The 20062-nt window shown below is 45.1% G+C and overlaps 2 protein-coding genes across 6 annotated transcripts in view; one reads left to right on the top strand and one right to left on the bottom strand.

The window, feature by feature from the left end:
• pctp (phosphatidylcholine transfer protein) overlaps positions 1-3733 on the bottom strand; it is a 40387-nt gene extending 36654 nt beyond the window's left edge. For all 5 annotated transcript variants that reach the window (XR_008566668.1, XR_008566669.1, XR_008566666.1 and 2 more), the window contains exons 1-3: positions 2602-3733; positions 2084-2188; positions 873-990 (exon numbers count right to left, since the gene is read on the bottom strand). Coding sequence is in view for 1 of the 5 variants with exons in the window: in XM_054758617.1 (XP_054614592.1) it covers positions 873-990; positions 2084-2188; positions 2602-2655 (277 nt within the window). In the remaining 4 variants the exon portion in view is untranslated. The remainder of the gene's footprint in view (positions 1-872; positions 991-2083; positions 2189-2601) is intronic.
• On the top strand, positions 2553-7259 carry tmem100a (transmembrane protein 100a). The gene is made up of 2 exons (XM_054758619.1): positions 2553-2781; positions 6216-7259. The coding sequence occupies exon 2, from the start codon at positions 6237-6239 to the stop codon at positions 6648-6650; it is 414 nt and encodes a 137-aa protein (XP_054614594.1). The 5' UTR covers positions 2553-2781; positions 6216-6236; the 3' UTR covers positions 6651-7259.
• Positions 7260-20062: the final 12803 nt, after the last annotated feature.

Genomic DNA, 20062 nt, shown 5'->3' with positions numbered 1-20062 from the left:
GCGACACTGTCTGCGAGCGCGCACCATTTTGCACTGTTTTGTTTACATTTGTCAACCAAATGCCTCACCACTGTCGGGACGAAGGCTCACAAAGCTAACTGCTAAACCCTCTGTATCCACTCACTAGTAGCTCCGCCTCCACAAAGAGGCTAAATGAGATGAGAGCCCACTCTCGCCGTTCATTGCACTACAGAAGCAATGCGCACAGACAGATGCAGAGTCAACCCTTTTGTCATCCAGCCTGTGTGGCACAGAGAGACGAGCACATGAAATACATGCATACTGCACATGCACATGTCAATTTACCGAGGGCGTCTTAATTATCGACCTTGAGTTTCATTGACTCAAGGGTACTCGACAAAGACTCAAGTTTCAACAACTCACGGGTACTCGACAAAGGCTCAAGTTTCAACGACTCACGAGTCCTACACAAAAAGTCAAGTTTCAGTGACTCACAGATGCTCGAGGGTGACCCAAGTTTCACCGACCAATGAGGATTCAATGAAGACTCGAGTATCACCAACTCACGGGTGGTCAAGGAAGACTCGTTCCTGTAATTACACAGTTTGGCCACGAGGGCCAATAACTTCATCTTCAGAGTGAAATGTCGCCACCTACTGGGACAGAAACGATGAACCACTAACTTGTTAGGTGAAGTAAACACTGCAACAACTGCTGTGCCGCCAAAGAACAACACACGAGTGACACATAACTAACTAGTTGTTGACTTAGCAGCATCTACGTGACTAACTACAACTGCTACATGTTACCTGCTGCTTTCTGGAGCTTTGCATGAACACAGAGAGAGTTGAAGTGGTCAATACGAGAAACCATGAAACAATATGTAAGCTAAATTCTTCAAGTGTACTTACCTTTGACGTATCCATCCCAGTGCTTGCGATAGGCTAGGTCCATGTAGACGTCTGCACACAGCTCTGGACTGCAGCTGCTGAGTGAACCAAAGACTTTGTACTCGTAAAGTCCTGTTTCCTGAAAACAAACAGACAACAGTGTTTTGTGCTTGTAATGAAGTCCATGTGGTTTGGAGACAAAGACTGCACACACGCATTGTAAGTAATCCCAAACACATGACTGTCATTAAACATCGACATCTGACTTACTCACAGTTGGGCTTAGCATCCAGGGTCAGGAGCAGGTGCAAATATGAATTTAAATCAACCAAATGAAAGTCAAATACCTGAGCTCACTTGGAGTATTAGAAGTCACATGTACACGTGTGAGTTTTATGTTTTAAGATCTATCTGCTTCTGGTTAAACCACCGAAGCTCAAAGGCAGCTTCCTATTCTGTCTTAGTGATGGGAAACGCCATTCCTTTTACTAACTGCAGTCCTTGTGAGACACTCGCTAAAGTGAATCGGGTCACGATTCACTCGAGTCACTTATCACAAAGCATGGATGCAGAAGCACGCGCAACAAGTCGCAGTTGTGTGTCCGTGAAACGACACTACCTGCAAATCGGTGAAACTTGAGCCTTTGTCAACCCCGTGAGATAGAAGTGTGTGATGCAGTTATTTGGTTTCCTTTTTTAATTTAGCTTGCCATAGCAGGGGTGAGTAAGTGAACGAATTAATGGAGACAAGTAGTCGTGAGTCCCTCAGTAAAACAACACCAAAGTTTTGAACCACTCGTTCACTGAACTCGCACATCTCCATTCTGCGTTGCCCATTTCAAAACAATTTACTTCAACGTGAATTAAAAGTGACAGTTGTCATTTGTCACCTGTGTGCCGATTTTCAGAGATCAATTCTCTGAATTAATAACGTTATTCAGGCAGCTTTGAACAGATGTACTTCTGATCCTACGGGCGGGCAAAGGTTAAATTTCAGGTTTTCCAAACGAAGCCTGGTAACACTTGAGCAGAAAGAAAACAAGTTCCGCCCAGTTCCGGTTATTCCCCAGCTGCCTGCCAAAAACACGCACTAATATTTACACATCTTGTCTAAATAAATGAATAAAAACGTCAAGAATTGACATGAATGTTGAGTGTTTATGGTGGTACGGTGCAGCTGTGGTAATCATCCGTCTTCCGGTTAAAAAGCAAGCAGTTTATTTCTGCTGTACCTTGTCAAAAAGCCTGTAGATTTTCACTCCCATCGTCTCGGTGAAGAGTTCCCATCCTCCTGCCAGCTGCGGCTCGTCCAGCTCCTTCCAGGCTGCCTGGAACTCCTCATCCAAGAACCGCAACGACATGTCAGCGCTTGTTGAACGCCAAGTTAGCAGGAATGCACACAGCTTCCGGCCACAACTTCACAATAAATCAATGATCGACTCTTTCCGGCCACTCTAATGAACACTGTTCCCTCGGGTTGAACGCAGTTGATGTAGAAATGTCTTTTTATCCACTCGTCCGTCGATATGCTTAAGTTAACATTGACGTCACGTTAAAGGAGCTGCTGAATCAAGTTCATCAAACAACGTGAATGAACGGATATATCACGTTTGAATTTCAAAATAAAAGTACGAGAGACGTGTTGGTCTAGTAGCGTTTTCTGGCACTAAATGAGGTCTTATTGTGTAGTGCTGGGACCGGAACATAAATCGTGTGTTGCTGTGTTTGCTTTGATATACACAGTGTGTACCGTAGTAGAGGCTGTGAGGATCTTCTTGTCAATGGATGGAGTCTCAATGGTCATGAATGGAAGTCACAAACAGTTTCAACCCGTTTCAACGCAAACAGAAGACACTTCCACTGACACGGGACTATTCTTTTTCTGCAACACAGGACTTCAGGGACAGAGGACATGGAAAGCAACTTTCAGGTGACTCATTTTTCTTGTTTTTGTGCACACTTGAACACGCAGACTGACCAACACAGACCAGAACCTTGGCAATTAAAATGAAACCATGTAACCCACAACCACAACAAACTGTTAACAAATGTTTTTTTTTTTATAATATTAAGTGTAACTATAATTGTAGCAGTTAAGAAATGCTGATTAAACTCCCTCAGAAAGACAAACACAAGCAGACGTGAAGGTGTAGAGGCAATTGAAACATGTAAAGGCCTATTTGGAGAATTATTTTTTTTGGGCATAGTTTAAAACGTCAGTGTGGCATTTTTACACATCAACATTGTGACCCAATAGGATGCTGAAACGACACAAGCTCTCTTAAAAAGTAAATAAAAAATAAATAAATAAATTGATGCTTCAGTGTTTCCCACAGGACTGCAATCTATGTGTGGTGGTGGTGGGTTTTCCATTTTTGCTGGGGTTTTCAAAAATTTATTTCTACAATGCGCCACAGTCCCATAAAAAATTAGCTCTGATCCGCAAATGGCCCGGGGCCGCACTTTGGACACCACTGGCAAAGTATTACCAAACAGTGGACGAGTGTGTTCTATCGCTATCATCAGTTGTGCATGATGATGGTGATGGTAATGCACGCTCCCCTGCATGTTTGGATCTACGCTCATGTTTCGCCTTTCGCGAGTGATTGCATTTGACGAGCGAGTAAACACACGACGCAAGAAACGCTCCATGTCTCTCACTTTTAATGCGTACCGAGAGGGAATTTGGAACGGCTTTATGATGCTTCCTACCACCTAACATTTGTGGCGACTCTAATTTATTAGTGACGGGACATTTTGTAACGCATCACATGTAGTTATGCTAAGAAGTTCTATAAATTTCAAGAAAAAACTGCATCTCAGCTTTGTCATACAGGTGAAAAAGCGTATTACTGTAGTATTTTCTTTTTTATATTTTCCAAATATTTAAACTTCTTAATTCATCTTCATAATTTTTTTTGTAATGTTAGGACTTTATTCCCATAATATTAGAACTTTTTTCTCCAAAGTAATTTCCAAAAAAATACAACTTCATCTTGTTTTGTTTCTCATCATATTATATCACATTTCTTTCTTTAATATTCCAACTCTATGCTATGAAAATGATATTATTTTTTCTCATAATATTATGATTTTATCTTGTAAAATTACAAGTATTTTTCTCAGTAGAATACAAGTTTTTTTTCTCTTAATATTTTGACTTTATTCTCATAAAATTCCAAGGCTTTTTTTTCAATTTCCCAACTATTTCAACTTGCTTCTTGTAAATTCTATTCTTGCAACAATGACTTTATTCCCATGATATTTTGACTTGTAACATTATAACATTTTCCCAAACCTAATTTTCCAAAAACTACAACTTTATTATTATTTTTTTTTCATAATACAGTCATCCCTCTCTACATCGCGGTTCACCTTTCGCAGATTCTGTTTCGCAGATTTTTTTTCTGCAAATTTGCGTGCTTTTTTTTTTACAGCGTATGAACGCACATTGTGTTCTGTGTCCAGATTGGCTAAGCGACTGTTGACCATTGTCATCAAACTCCTTCGCCCCGACAAAACTTGAAACGAAACATTCTGCACCGACGAAGGCAACTGCGGTCGCATCCGAAGGGCAGAGGAAGATGCTAACCATCGCACAAAAAGTTGGACTTGTGTAAATGCTGAAGGAAGGCTGTAGGGCGCCATTGCGGAATAAATTAATCTTTGGTTCGTTACATAAAGGAGGGGGAAAATAGCATAAGGATGACAGCAGCAATAAGTTTAATAAGGATACAAAAACGCTACAGCGGAGCGGCGCCAGGACGAAGAGGCACGGTCAGAGGAAGGGTGAAATACACGTGGGTCACCCTCCAACTCCGTAGGTCGATCATTAAAATTCAAACTAAGGTTTGAACTTTGAGTGTTTAAACAAGAGAGAAATGTGAGAAAATGAGAGAAGTGTATAACGTGTATAGTGAGGGGTTTTGCCGCCTTAAAACAGATAATCATTGTAAAAAATAAAGCTTTGCGATCCCGCCTATTGCGGGTTATTTTTTTAATATAACCCCCGCGATACACCAGGGACCACCTTACTATGACTTTTAAAAAATAACATCTTTCTTTAATATATCAGCTTTTTGCTACTAAAATGACATCATTTTTTTTTGTTATTCTTGTAAAATTAAGACTTTTTGTCCTTAGATCATAACTCTTTTCTCTATATTTTGACTTTATTCCTGTAAAATTAACCCTGATTTTTCCATTTTTGCATTTGTTTTTTTTTAGTTTTCTTTAGAATGTGCCACGAGGCACTAAAAAAACAGCCCGCGGGCGCACTTTGGACACCCTTGGTTTAGAATAATAAATCGTGATTGACATGATTACATATCTACTGTGTTAACGTTCCTAAACATGTAAAACAATAAAAACTATTAGGTCTGGACAGGAAAGTGCAGTATTTTTTTAGAAAGTGTAAATGTTTGAATGATTAAAAATACAGTATGCACATCCTAAATTGTCTCCTCAAGGAGGCCAGGGGCAGCTTTGTGTTCACGTTTTGATGAAGCAGAAAGCAAAGAAAAAAGAAAGTTTCTTTAAGATGAACATTTTGGACTTGGAAGCAAAACATTTCTGTGTTTGTAAGCCAAAGAAGAAAAAGTTGCAGTCAGGGCCTTCAAGTGTCCTGTGGGGAATTGTTGTGAAACTAATTGGACAGGAAAGGCTTGCCAGCGTTGGAGCAGCAATGAAAAACACGTGTGGACGCTGCAGCTGAACCCTGCAGCTCGCTGCTGCTGCTGCTTGTTGTGTCCGCAATGAAGAAGAGCGAACGCTTGTAATGTCATATCCCGCGCTCTCCAGGGAATGTCTCAGCTCGTGCTGGGCACCCGGCTCCTGCGTCATTCCTGACGAGCTGCTCCGCCTGAGTCAGGAATGTGCCGGGGGTTACGTGGGTTCGCTCCGGCGCCTCGGAGGGAATTCTGACAACAAACATCTGCGGGGTTCCTCCATGCTGGCCTGCACGCCGGACGCTGTTGATTTTTTAGCAGTCTGTGTTCACACACTGCATACCCATAATGCACTCAGCCCTTGTCTCGGGTAACGTTGATCATGCTGTGTTCTATTGGGGCTGTCAAGGTTCAAGGTGCAGGTGCAGGTGTAACGTGCCAGCCAAGGTGGCTGTGTTGAAGTATGTACGGTAGGTCAAGCTCACTCCCTGAAAAATTACCGCTGTTTTTTTCTATTTCTACTTAAAAAAGAGTTATGGTGCCATCTACTGAGTTGCAAGTACATGCTACTACATTCCCAGACAGTCCCATTATAATGTGTTTATGAGTGAGGGCCAACAGGTAGTGCCAAATTGGTGTCCACAAATAAGTGAATGTATGGGAAAGACTGTAATGAATGTTGTCCTCCCCCACACAGAAAGGCTAAGACGCTAAGCTAATGAGCCCGTTGAACCGTGCCATGCCAGAAGACGGCAGTCAGGACACCATGAAAATGCCAGCGAGCGCAGAGAAAGTCAGCGGGGCGCTCGCCGCAACAACAGTCAACATCCCCCTGGTCAACGAGGTCCAGCTGGCAGCGGCCACCGGCGGCACCGAGCTGTCCTGCTACCGCTGCACGGTCCCCTTCGGCGTGGTGGTGCTGATCGCGGGCGTGGTGGTGACGGCGGTGGCGTACAGCTTCAACTCGCATGGCTCCACCATCTCCTACTTGGGCCTGGTGCTGCTCTCGGCCGGACTCGTGCTCCTGGTGTCCAGCGCCGTGTGCTGGAAGGTCAGAATGGAGAGAAAGAAGGAGCGGCGGCGAGAGAGCCAGACCACCCTGGTGACCAACCAGAGGAACCTTTTCACATGACCCTCCAGCGCCGTGAAGACTTCCAGCTCTTTGGAAGAACCTTGACTTGACTCTCCTGGATTGTTGGTCCGAGGTAGAGAACATACAGCCTGCTGGGAACGCTGCCAAAGAACACGGAGGACGTCTCACTGCTGCATGTCGTACTCACTTTAAATATTTGGATGATGAATCTGCGGTACTGCTTGGATGCTCACTGACAGAACATTTCGAGACTTTCACTCATCAAGTGAAAAACTGGGCTGGAGGTTTCGTGGACTTCCTAATGAAGACATTGATCACATGTGAAATCAGTGTCCTTTTAGACAGGACTTATACCGTGTTTCCCACAGGACTGCTATGTATTTGTGGCGGGCTGCCACAACACCTCAAATAACCACCACACTTCACTACCACTATTATGTGCTCAATATGTACCTCCAAGACATACTGTACAGTACCAGCATATATCTTCAAGTATTTATCATCAACATTAATAAGAAATATTCATGTGCACCACATTAAACCACCCAGCTCAAATGTTTAGAAACCAAACACTTTTAAAAGATGGTCTTTCTAGGCTCAAATCTTTGTATAAATCCATTTATGCTCATTTAAATAAAGAAGGATGAAGAGAAATGATGTTATTTTTGTACTTCTTGTCTTTGCTCAGCTCAAACGGACTAAAAATGAACATCAGTATCGCACTTTAGTGTCACCTCTGTCTTCTATAAGTCACATTAAAGCACAAGAGGACGCTTGTGCTGAAAGAGAAACGATGGAGATTCACCAGCGGTGCGTCCCACAGGACCGCAATCTATGTGTGGTGGCGGTGGACGTAAAGGTGGAATTTGCATCACTGGCCATGACGCTTTTGGAAACAGTCAGTAAAAAAAACATGAAAAATGTTTGGAATTACAAATGAACTTTTTGTCTTATCTTTTTGTCGTATTTTTAAAATGTCACACCTTTTAGATGGGGGAGGGGCCCACAAGAAGAGCGATACATGATTTCATGTTAAGTTAATAGTTAATAGCGGCCTCTAGACAGAATGGGTGTGTGCCATTACATGCATTAATTACATGCCTCTTTTTACCCGATTTTATATCTTTAGAAGGCACAGAAAAGAAAAAGACGTGTGTGGTCTCACATAAGGATTTTGGATGATGGACAAAGATTTTTTTTAAAGCGCACTTTTCCTTTAAGCAAATTGTATTTTTTCCCCAAATGAATCATTTTTAAACATAAAAATGTCTAAGTGAACAAAAATACAAATACAGTCTAAGTCAAGCACCAGACTTGATCGCCTCAACAACAGGTTTTATTGCAGGCAGGCACAATAATAATAGATAAGAATAATATCATGGGTTACTGTTGCAACCATAATCCACAACACGCTAAAATTCAGCTCTGAACCTCCAACATCACTTCCTGTCTGCCCTCCATTCTGCTCCCCTACAAGGTAAACTGTCTGAAATGTCTTATTTTTCCTCTTATTATGTCTACTATATGGGGTAATAGGAGTGTAAAGGCGATAATAGGTGTGTTATTTCATGCCAAGAGGGCTCTAATAATGCTAAAAAGTGTATTTAGAAGGTGGTAAATACAGTAGGTTTTCTATGTCTTATATGTCGTATTGTGTCTACTATATTGGGTAATAGGAGTGTAAAGGTGACTATAGGGGTGTTATTTTAAGTCTAGAGGGCTCTAATAATGTGAAAAAGCATGTTTAGAAGGTGGTAAACAGGCTTTCTATGCCATAACTACGAAAGTATTCCATTTATAAATAAGGAATCCTACTATGCTACTAATATCAATCTAGCTATGCTTGCCTCTATTATTACGTATTCATTATTATACTGATTATTAAATGAATTGTGAAAACATCTGAATAATTATATCATCTTAATACCTCGTCATTATTCTATGTATTAAAAAATCGCATAAGGAATACAGGAAGTGAATAAAATGTACTGCACAAGATGTGGAACGGCTGGGGGCTAGGATTAAATAAGATCTGCTTCTTCCTAGAACTGTGAGCTGAATTATGTGACGTATTCCATTGGAACTTGCATGGATGTTCAAATAGCATGAAACCATAAACCATACTTTGTGGACATGCACTTCACACGGTCGTGTCTGGAACCAATTAAGTGCCATGAACGGGGGATAATTAAAGAGTGGCCCCACTAAATTGTGAGTTGAGGTAAAAGGAAGTGGACCCTGCAGGGAGAAAATAGCCTGGACGTGGACGTTTATTTATAGGCAGCCTTTGCGTTGCTATGCGTCCCCGTGACACCAGACACTACAACTCAACGCCTGGTTTGCGTCAGAGGCGACACGACAACACACACACACACACACACACACACACACACACATACACACACACACACACGGTTACATGTGTGACCGTCATGTCCCGGCGGGACCAGGGTCTCCCTTGGTCCCAAAACAAGCATCTTAGTAAAAGAAATATGGGCCTCCAATTGCCTAAGTGGTTTCTGGAGACTTCTATGATATGTTGTGATGTATTTGTCGTCAAAGGAAGCATGATATCTTTGCTAGATCCTTCACTGGCTCTCCTTCCTCCTTCAGCCTGGACTAAACGCTCACTGGGGAGGGCGACGCCCGCTGGAAGGAAGTGCACGTCAGCGTGGGCCTTTAAGGTGAGCCAAACTTCATCACGGACACTTCCTGTCCTCACAGGACTGTCCCCCATCACCATGGCCAATCGTGACAAATACATCAAATGTTTACATACGGAGCTAACGTTGCGTTGGCTAAGCTAGCAGTGAGCAGACAAATTTATTTCACGATAAAGAATAAAAACACATAGGAGGAGAGCAACAAGTTCACCGAGTGTAACACCATGACATCATCCAACAGGCGGCCGTTGGCGTTTTGGACTCTTTCATGTTCTGCCAGAGGTTCTGGCTGCAGTCCGTCCCACAGGCGGGGCCGGCCCGTCATCAAGAGAAAGTTCTTCCGGACCTCACATTTACACAAATCGCCCCTCTTTGGTCACAACTCGGGATGCTCCGGTGAGGGTTTTATGCTGCCGATTCTGATACCGCTCATCCACGGGTGAGATGGGCCAACACGATCACATGGCTTGTCTTATACGCCATGATGACTCGCAGAAGTAATTCCACTTCTCGTATGTCAAAAGAGCCTTGAAAATTGGAAGAAGACGGACTTAGGTCTTTCTTCTTCTGTGGTTTTGTGTGTCACATGGTTCCGCCCGTGTGTTTGTTCACAGCACCACATGTAGGCGTGCCTTGTGTATTACATCGTTTTCACTCAAGGATTCGTTCCCGTCTGGATGCAACTATTTACTAATCCGGCACAGTATGGACGCAAGTTTTTTCAACACGCCAAAAAAACAATCTCAGGAACATTCCCGTGTGGACAGGGCTTGAGCGTCCAGGTTGCAGGGGTGTCCATCTTTCAAAAGTATCAAAAGTATCGATATTTTGACTTGAGTATCGATTTTAGAGCATGAAGAGTTGGTATGGGAAGTTTCGATATTTCAGCATCAGGCCCCGCATCGCTAAATGGGACGCTTTTGGTCATGAGGAGAAAATGTGTGAGTTTTTGTGTTCCGTCAGAACATCTGCTGTTAGTTCTGGTGGTCCAGGCCGCTCCACATCAGACCGCTGTTTGGACATTTTGTAGCAGAAAAGGCAAAGAAAAGAACAAAGCGTCTTTCTTGCGTTGATGAAATCCACGTGTTTGACCGCCTCTGACGCACGACCGTCAGGGGGAAACGTGATAAGACTGATTGCTGGGCGTGTTTGCCTCCCCAAGGCTTTGACATCATCTTGTTGCTGTTGCTTCGAAACTTTGCATCTCTGACGTTGAGCTCGAGCGTGAACACGCGTGTTTGTCGCTCCTAGGACAAGCTTGTGTAACCTCAAGAGACAGGAAATGACTTTGACTGCGTGTTGCAGTGTTGAGTCTTCGCCTGTGCATGTGTGGCATGGTGGTGGTGGCGTCGGGGGGGTGTTGTTTTCATGAAGGAAGTGAGGATGTGTGTCAGACGAACAATCACATGATGTCATGGGAAGTGACTTCCTTCTCGCTGCAACAGCTGAGATTCTTTGCTGTGCCAGCGCTACCATCCCGTCCACAAGCTAAGACCCCCCCCAGACCCCAGCGTCCAGAGCTCCAACACAATATGGTCAGCGGGAGAGACGTGGGTCCTTGATGAGGCTGAAGGGGGGTTGGTGAGGGTCTCCCATGAAATGTTCCCACATCTGTTTCCAGCAAGGTTAGCTTGCATTGCTTTGCTAATTGAATCCACACGCTAGCTTTGTTTTTACAACTTCTCTCCTTCCGGGAGACAACAACGCTGCAGGACAAACCACTCAGATGCTACTCATGAGGTCCACAAGACTGGAAAGTAGGACGCCTCCTACACAGCATGTTTGCGTGCAGCTAAATTACGTCTAATGTCAACAAAAATGGCGAATATATTTGTTCCGTTTGATGATTTGACTTGAAGACGGGATGTGGACGTTTGACAAGCTGACAAAAGAAACAAAGTACACAACGCGTGTGTCCGAGGGTCCAAAGAGAGCAGACCCTCCAGTGAGCAGCTTGCAACATCACACTGACACTTTTACACACTAAAGGCACTGAGTGCGATTCATCAACGAGGCCCACTTGAACTCGCGGGCCCCCCTCGGCCTTCGAGTGGTGTCCGGGGGGGGGGGAGGTTCATGGGAGTCAATCTCATTGGGATTCTTTGGCATCCGTCAGCTGTGAACATTCCTGCACGAGCTGCTGCGATGACGTCCGACACACAATAGCAAGGCGTCACTTTTACGACTCCCTGCTGCTTTGTGGACGATGAACACACCATTTGGGGGATGGGGGGGTGAAAAACTCCCATTCCCATTGCACACATGGTGGTGTACTCACGTAACGTATGTTCACCCAATCGGACATGATGAAACGTGCACATTGTTGGGTTTTACGTCATCAGTCATCACATCTCATGTTTTACGTAATACTCTTTAAACAGGGGTGTCCAAACTTTTTCCAGCGAGGGCCACATACTGAAACCAACACATTGAGATATGCTAAGAAGCTAAATGTAGCTCAAGAAAAAAGACCTTCGTAATATATCTGTAATATAGGTGAAATGCTGCTAAAAATACAAGTTTATTCTCGTAAAATTGGCACTTCTGTTCTTCATTCAAATATGACTAATATTTTGACGTTATTCCCGTAAAATTACAGATGTTTTTTCCATTTCTGATTTTTTTTTTAATTTTCCAACTATTTTATTTCAGCTTTCCTCTTGTAAATTTTCTTCTCGCAATTATAACTTTATATCTTTTAAAAAAAAAAGTATTATTTCTTTATTGCAACATTGTTACTAAAATGATATTTTTCCTCATTTTACAAGTTTATTCTCATAAAATTGCAACTTGTTTAAAATTAGAAATCAATTTTTTCCTCTTAATATTTTGACTTTACTCTGGTAAAATTTCTGCTATTGATTTTTTTCGTATAATTTTCCAAATATTTCAAGTTCTTTTCTCCTGATATTTTGACTTTATTCCCATGTTATACATTTGCCACCAACCTAAGTTTCCAAAAATTGCAACTTTATTTATTGCTTTTGACTTAAAAAAAAATGTCTTTAATATTTCACCGTCATGGGACTAGAATGACATTTTTCCTCATAGAAATTATGACTTTGCAAGATTACAACTCTTCTCTTAATATTTTGACTTTTGATTGATTTTTCCATTTTTGCTGCTGTTCCCTTGTTAAATTACATTTTTAGACTGTACGGCGGGCCGATAAAATCACAGCCGCGGGCCGCAAATGGCCCGCAGGCCGTACTTTGGACACCGCTGGTCTACAATCTTTACTGTACTGTACACGCTGGCCCTCTATTTAACACACTCATATAATACAGATACAGTATTGAATTCATAACAGTAAATGAAGTATTACATAAGATTACATCATGTATATAATAATATAAATACGCCAATTATTGTACAGGGTGTCTGGACATATTCATACAACATGACAAATATTAATTTAATGAGTAATTAATTAATAATTAGCTTAATAATAGCTAATTAAATAATAAAAAATGTCATACATCAGACTATATACATAATAATGTACATAAACTAATTCATGTACAGGGACGACCTAAAGTCTCCCTAAAATACACATCGACATACAGTATTTTTAAAAATGCTAATCATTTCATTAATAATTCATTCATTAATAAGAGTGCATAAAATAATTAAAACAAAAAACAATGCATACAAATATAATCTATGATACAATAATAACAAAGATAATATAATATTGCAGTTCACCTGTAGTATTTAGCAATAATGATATTGTATAATTGTATAATAAATGCATTTTGTGTGTGTGCAGAATTTAGGGCCACCTTGCAGTCAAACGGGACCCCAAATGGATGGTCCAAGCTCTGTCTGTCTTTCTGTTGAGGTGCACTACAATGACCAAAAGTACTTAGAAATAAATGCTAAAGCAATGATAGCCACTCCGTGTTCTACATTCAGACGTCAGCTGGTTCTGTTGGGCCAGAGCGAGGCGCAGGAGGCAGATGGAGGGTTCTTGTGGACAGGAAATGATGAAGACTGGGAGGAGCAGGTTCCCACACCCAGAAGAAGAGACACTCAAACACAAACAGTCCTTCTCTCAGGAAGGAAAGAACTCTCTTTGGACCTTTATCAGATCTGCAGGATCCTCCATACGAGTCCGTCACACCATGTCGACCCAGAGGTGCCACCCCGCCCGGCCTCAGTGGGTTCTTCATGGGGACACTTCATGAACAGACTGTTGGACATCAATTCAACATGAATAAAGTGATGTCTTCAGTTCAAAGGTCATGTGGATGTCCTATGGTTGTCCTATGGTCAAAGTCAGACTACTAGAATGATGGATGGCCTTCATGAAGGCGTGGAGATGTTTGTGCTTGAGTTTGATGGAAAAAGTGAAAAGTACGTCAGCGACACCTCAGCTGCTGCCTGCTGCTTGTGTAACAGCAGCTCCTCACTGACCTCATGGAACGTCTCCACGGAGACGCTCCCAAGACACGCCGGAAGATGCAGGACAGTCAGTGCTCGATGGCGGACCACCCTCTGCACCCTAAAAGTCCCCCCCACCCCCCACTCATGCTTGACTTAACACATGCTGCTTTATTAGCGCCATGATCACCACATGACATATATTACATACTGGAGATATGTTCTGTAGCATGAAAGCGTTGGTTTGCTGGTTGGGTGACCTCTGTTATGAACGGCCAAGGCCGTGAGACAGGAATCCAAAATGCAGAGTCGAATAAGTGAAACAGAAAAAGTCTTTAATACAAAAAGGGATAACAAAAGGGTATCAAAAACAACACAAGAAACAAAGTACAACAAAAATACATCCGGACCTAGTCGCGGGAAATGGTAACAAAAAACACTGCTTGCAAGGTGAGCTGAGCAGGGAAAAATACAGACAAGTAACGAAAAGAGCTGCTAACAAAAAACTAGCAGAAGTACCAAAAATACAGCTACTGCTGAAGACGTCAAGCAGGCAGGTAGGTACTTACAGGTGAGCCGAGCGAGGGTCAGAAAGCCAAAACACAATGCACAAGAACAAGCTGGAAAGAGCTGAGCAGGGTGTAGCAAAGGGACAATCTGGCACTGGATGTGAGTAAGCACACAGCTTAAATAGAACAACTAATCAGGCACAGGTGAAGATGATCAGCAATCAGGGTGCTCAGGAGTGTGCTGCAACAGAGAAGCAGTAGAAGGCAGTACCGCAGCACACAATCCTGACAGTATCCCCCCCTTTTATAAGACGCCCCCTGGCGGCATACCTGGTTTATTGGGGTGAGCGGAGTGGAAGTCGGAAATGAGGGAGGGATCCAGGATACGGGAGCAGGCGACCCAGGAGCGCTCTTCTGGTCCATATCCCTCCCAGTCGACCAAATACTGCACCCCCCTCCCCCTTCTTCTCGAATCTAATAGGGCTCTCACCGTGTACGCGGGCTGGCCGTCGATGATGCGGGGCGGAGGTGGAGCCTCGACCGAAGGGCACAGTGGACTGGTAGCGACAGGCTTGATGCAGGAGACGTGGAAGACTGGGTGGACTTTAAGAGCCGGTGGGAGCTCCAGCTTGACAGCTGACTTGTTGACTATAGCTTTGATCTTGTAAGGTCCCACGAACCTTGGAGCCAGCTTCCGAGAGGTCCCTGCAAGCGGGAGGTCTTTAGAGGACAGCCATACCTCCATCCCAGGCTGGTAATCAGGCGCGGGGACCCGGTGCCTGTCAGCAATCCGACGGTTGTGTTCTGCTGTTCGTGTTAATGCAGCCCGGGTCTCTCGCCAAATGCGTCGGGCGCGTCGAAGGTGTACGTGAACTGCCGGGACGGTAATTTCTGCTTCCTGGGAGGGAAAAAGCGGGGGCTGGTAACCAAACACAGTCTTGAAGGGTGACATACCTGTCGCCGAGCAGGGTAACGAATTGTGGGCATACTCGATCCAAGGGAGGTGGGTTGACCAGGAGGAGGGGTGTCGATGACAAACGCACCTAAGTGCTGCTTCCAAGTCCTGATTGGCCCGCTCCGTCTGGCCGTTGGACTGTGGGTGGTATCCAGAAGAGAGACTAACGGTCGCCCCCAATGCCTTATTAAATGCCCGCCAAACTCTTGACGCAAATTGAGGCCCTCTGTCCGAAACAATGTCTGTAGGTATCCCGTGTAGGCGGAAAACGTGCCTCACCAACAGTTTAGCTGTTTCCAGGGCCGTGGGCAACTTGGGGAGCGACACAAAATGCGCCATCTTAGAAAACCTGTCTACGATATTGAGTATGACGGTCCGGCCATATGACGAGGGTAATCCAGTAATGAAGTCCATTGCGATGTGGGACCATGGCCGACCAGGGACAGGTAACGGCTGAAGCAAACCGGCAGGAGGGCGATGGGAAGCTTTACCTCTGGCGCAGACGGAGCAGGCGGCGACAAACTTCTTAACGTCGGCTGTCATGGTAGGCCACCAGAACCTTTGGGAGACCAGGAATAGGGTTCGTCGAATCCCCGGGTGGCAGGCAATCTTCGACGAGTGACCCCACAGCAGCACCTCGGATCTGAGTCGTTCAGGAACAAACAATTTCCCCTCGGGGCACCCCTCTGGTAGTTCCGTCTCCTCCACCGCCTCAGAGACCCTCCTCTCCACCTCCCACTGGAGAGCGCCGAGTATCCGGGCGACAGGTACGATGGTCTCCGGTGGTGAGTCCGACTCCACCGGGGAAAAGATCCTTGATAATGCATCAGGCTTAATATTCCGTGATCCAGGTCTGTAAGTGATAGAGAAATTAAACCTTGTTAAGAACAGTGACCATCTGGCTTGGCGAGAGTTGAGTCTGTGCGCTGAGCGTATATATGCCAAGTTCTTGTGGTCCGTAATAACTACCAACGGCTGGGCTGCACCCTCCAGCCAATGTCTCCACTCCCGCAGCGCAAGCACAATGGCCAGCAGTTCCCGATTACCCACATCATAATTTCTCTCTGCCGAGGTGAGGCGACGTGAGAAAAAGGCACACGGGTGCAACTTCTGGTCGACTGGTGAGCGCTGGGATAGGACCGCCCCTACTCCCGTATCCGAGGCATCAACCTCAACGATAAACTGCAAGGCAGGATCAGGGTGAGTAAGGACAGGGGCAGACGTAAACAGTGCTTTAAGCTTGGTAAACGCTTCCTCAGCTTCGGGAGACCAAACAAAGGGAACTTTTACTGATGTAAGCCTTGTCAGAGGTTCTGCCTTTATGCTGAAATTACGAATGAACTTCCGGTAGAAGTTCGCGAATCCCAAGAACCTCTGCAAGTGCTTCCTTGATTTGGGAGAAGGCCAATCGACCACCGCCTGGATCTTGGCGGGATCGGCTCTTAACTTGTCCTTCTCCACTATAAACCCTAAAAAGGACACAGATGTAGTATGAAACTCGCACTTCTCCGCTTTGACAAAAAGGCGATTCTCCAACAACCGCTGAAGGATGCGGCGTACGTGCTGGACATGCTCCTGAAGGGAATTAGAAAAAATCAGGATGTCATCTAGATAAACAAAGCAGCAGTGGTTAATCATATCCCTAAGAATATCATTTATTAAACTCTGGAATACAGCGGGTGCATTGGTGAGGCCGAAGGGCATAACGAGATACTCGAAGTGACCGAGCGGTGTATTAAAGGCCGTCTTCCACTCGTCCCCCTCTCTAATACGAACCAAGTGGTAAGCATTCCTAAGGTCGAGTTTGGAAAAAATCTTGGCCGAATGAAGGGACGAAAAGGCGGAGTCCATGAGAGGAAGCGGGTAACGGTTCTTAACGGTAATGTCATTAAGGCCGCGAAAATCAATACAAGGCCGCAGCGACTTATCTTTCTTTTCGACGAAGAAAAAACCGGCCCCCAGTGGAGAGGACGAGGGGCGAATAAGTCCGGCAGCCAGAGAGGACGCAATATATTCCTTGAGAGCAAGTTGCTCAGGTCCAGAGATGCTATAAAGTCTAGCATTGGGTAACGGTGCTCCCGGGAGGAGTTCGATAGCGCAGTCATAAGGACGATGGGGGGGTAAACTCTGAGCTCTATCCTTGCTAAAAACCATGCGGAGATCATGATAGATGTCGGGAACACCGGTAACGTCAATATTCTCAGGGCTGCTAGGCTTACCAGAAACTGTGGGTACCGCGGAACGTAAGCAATTAGCAAAATAGTGGCTACCCCAATTAATTATCTGTCCCCTCGTCCAATCCACCGTCGGGTTATGAATCTGCAGCCAAGTAAGACCCAGAACTACGGGTGCGGATTGAGACGGGGCGATAAAAAAACTAATGGACTCATGGTGGTTACCGGACAATTGAAGGGATAACGGAACGGTTCTATGAGTGACTACCGCCAAGGGACGTCCATCCAGTGAGTGGACCTCCTTATGGTTCCTCAACTCAACCTCCTGAATGCCATGTTTCTTAACAAAATTAGAGTCAATGAAGCAATCATCCGCCCCAGAATCAACTAATGCAGAAACCTGAACATTGACGCCCCCCCCCGTAATGAGTCCCGTCACCTGTAGTCTCTTAAAGACTGCTGGAATTGGAGCCGACGCCGGAGGCATCTCAGCATACTCACAATGGCCCTGAGCAGTCTGACTCTCCCTTGACTTGGATACGGAGGTCGATCCTGCGCCCGTCTCCTTAATGACGTCAGGAGGGAGTCCGGAGCGGCGTGTCGGGCGCGCTGGACATCTGCTGATGGTGTGGTTGGGCTCGCCGCAGTACAGGCAAAGGCGGAGTCGTAGCCTGCGCGACCTCTCCGCAGCAGACAGGCGTCTTCCCCCGAGTTGCATCGGCTCCGCAAAATCCTCGGTGGCCGCCGTAGATGGGACTCCCTCTATTCCGCTGGTTCCAGGTGTTAGTGGTATCAGCCGAATCTCCTGACGGTGGTTCTTGGCTGATCCTGCAGGTAGTCCCTCACTCCGTTCACGATCACGTTCCCGGAGGCGATTATCCAGCCGTATGGCTAGGTCGATAAGCTCGTTGAGCGTGGTAGTGAACTCCCTCACCGCCAGTTCATCCTTAATCCGCTCGTCAAGAGCCTTGCGAAAAATTCCGCGGAGCGCCTCCTCGTCATATCGGCTTTCTGCCGCCAGCACTCTAAAGTCCACAGAAAAAGCCGCTACCGAGCGTTTGCCCTGTCGTAGGTCCAACAATTGGTTACCGGCCTCCCTACTACGGATAGGGTGATCGAAGACCTGCCGTAGCTCCTCCAAAAAAACAGGATAGGAGGTGCGCAACTCCGGCTTAGCTTTGCTCACCGCTATAGCCCACGCTGCTGCTTTATCAGTCAGTAGGCTCATTATAAACGCTATTTTGGCCTGGTCGGAATAGTAAGTGCTGGGTTGTTGGTCAAAAATCAGGGTACACTGGTGTAAAAATTGTCTGCAATCCATAGATTCCCCCGAAAAGCGTGGGGGGGGTGGGAGGCTAGGCTCGCGACTATTACTGCTGCTGGCTGCAGGTGCAATTCTAACAACCTCTGATGAGGGAGCTGCACCCTCTGACTGTCCTGGGTGAGCGCCAAGTCCCAGATGCTGCTCAATAGCGCTAATGCTAGTGGCGAGGGCGGCCAGGGACTCCATAACTCCCCGGAGGGATTGCTCATGGCTGCCGACGAGCGCACCTTGTTGGGATAGTGCGGCCCTTATATGTGCGAACTCTGCGGATTCCATGTTTGGCCAGATTGTTCTGTTATGAACGGCCAAGGCCGTGAGACAGGAATCCAAAATGCAGAGTCGAATAAGTGAAACAGAAAAAGTCTTTAATACAAAAAGGGATAACAAAAGGGTATCAAAAACAACACAAGAAACAAAGTACAACAAAAATACATCCGGACCTAGTCGCGGGAAATGGTAACAAAAAACACTGCTTGCAAGGTGAGCTGAGCAGGGAAAAATACAGACAAGTAACGAAAAGAGCTGCTAACAAAAAACTAGCAGAAGTACCAAAAATACAGCTACTGCTGAAGACGTCAAGCAGGCAGGTAGGTACTTACAGGTGAGCCGAGCGAGGGTCAGAAAGTCAAAACACAATGCACAAGAACAAGCTGGAAGGAGCTGAACAGGGTGTAGCAAAGGGACAATCTGGCACTGGATGTGAGTAAGCACACAGCTTAAATAGAACAACTAATCAGGCACAGGTGAAGATGATCAGCAATCAGGGTGCTCAGGAGTGTGCTGCAACAGAGAAGCAGTAGAAGGCAGTACCGCAGCACACAATCCTGACAACCTCCAGTGGTGAAGATGAACTCTGCAACAACCTGCTAGTGGGACCTCACATTGGAACCCACCATCAGGAAGTACGCTTAAGTAAAGTGTGTCTGTGTAGGCTCTCAGTCGTACAGGAGTTGTCCAACGAGGGAAAGGCTTCTTGAGACGTCATCTGTACTTCTGTGAAAACCTCTTTCCGCCTTTCCCTCGTTAAGTAAAGAGTGTTTATTTTTTACAACTTTATATATGTTTTAAGGCGGCAAAAACCCTCACCTTACACTTTTTACACTTTTCTCAGACATATTGTCACATTTCTGTCGTGTTTAAACACTCTCAAAGTTCAAATCTTCATTTGAATTGTAATGATCAACCTATGAGGTTGGACACATACAACATTTTTATTATTTTATTTTACTATACATTATTCATAGTGACTCACGCGTATTTCACAGTGCCTGTGACCGTGCCGCTTCGTCCTGGCGCCGCTCCGCTGTAGCGGTTTTGCATCCACCTTTATGTAACAAGCCAAAGACTCATTTATTCCGTGATGGCGCCCTACAGCCGCGTAACTTCTACCTTCCTTCGGCATGTCCAGAAGTCCAACTTTTTGTGCGATGGTTAGCATCTTCC

This window comes from Dunckerocampus dactyliophorus, chromosome 18 (assembly GCF_027744805.1).
Source record: "Dunckerocampus dactyliophorus isolate RoL2022-P2 chromosome 18, RoL_Ddac_1.1, whole genome shotgun sequence".
Classification (NCBI taxonomy): domain Eukaryota; kingdom Metazoa; phylum Chordata; class Actinopteri; order Syngnathiformes; family Syngnathidae; genus Dunckerocampus; species Dunckerocampus dactyliophorus.
The sequence above is the reverse complement of the archived record's forward strand: the minus strand, read 5'-3'. Positions and strand labels throughout refer to the sequence as shown.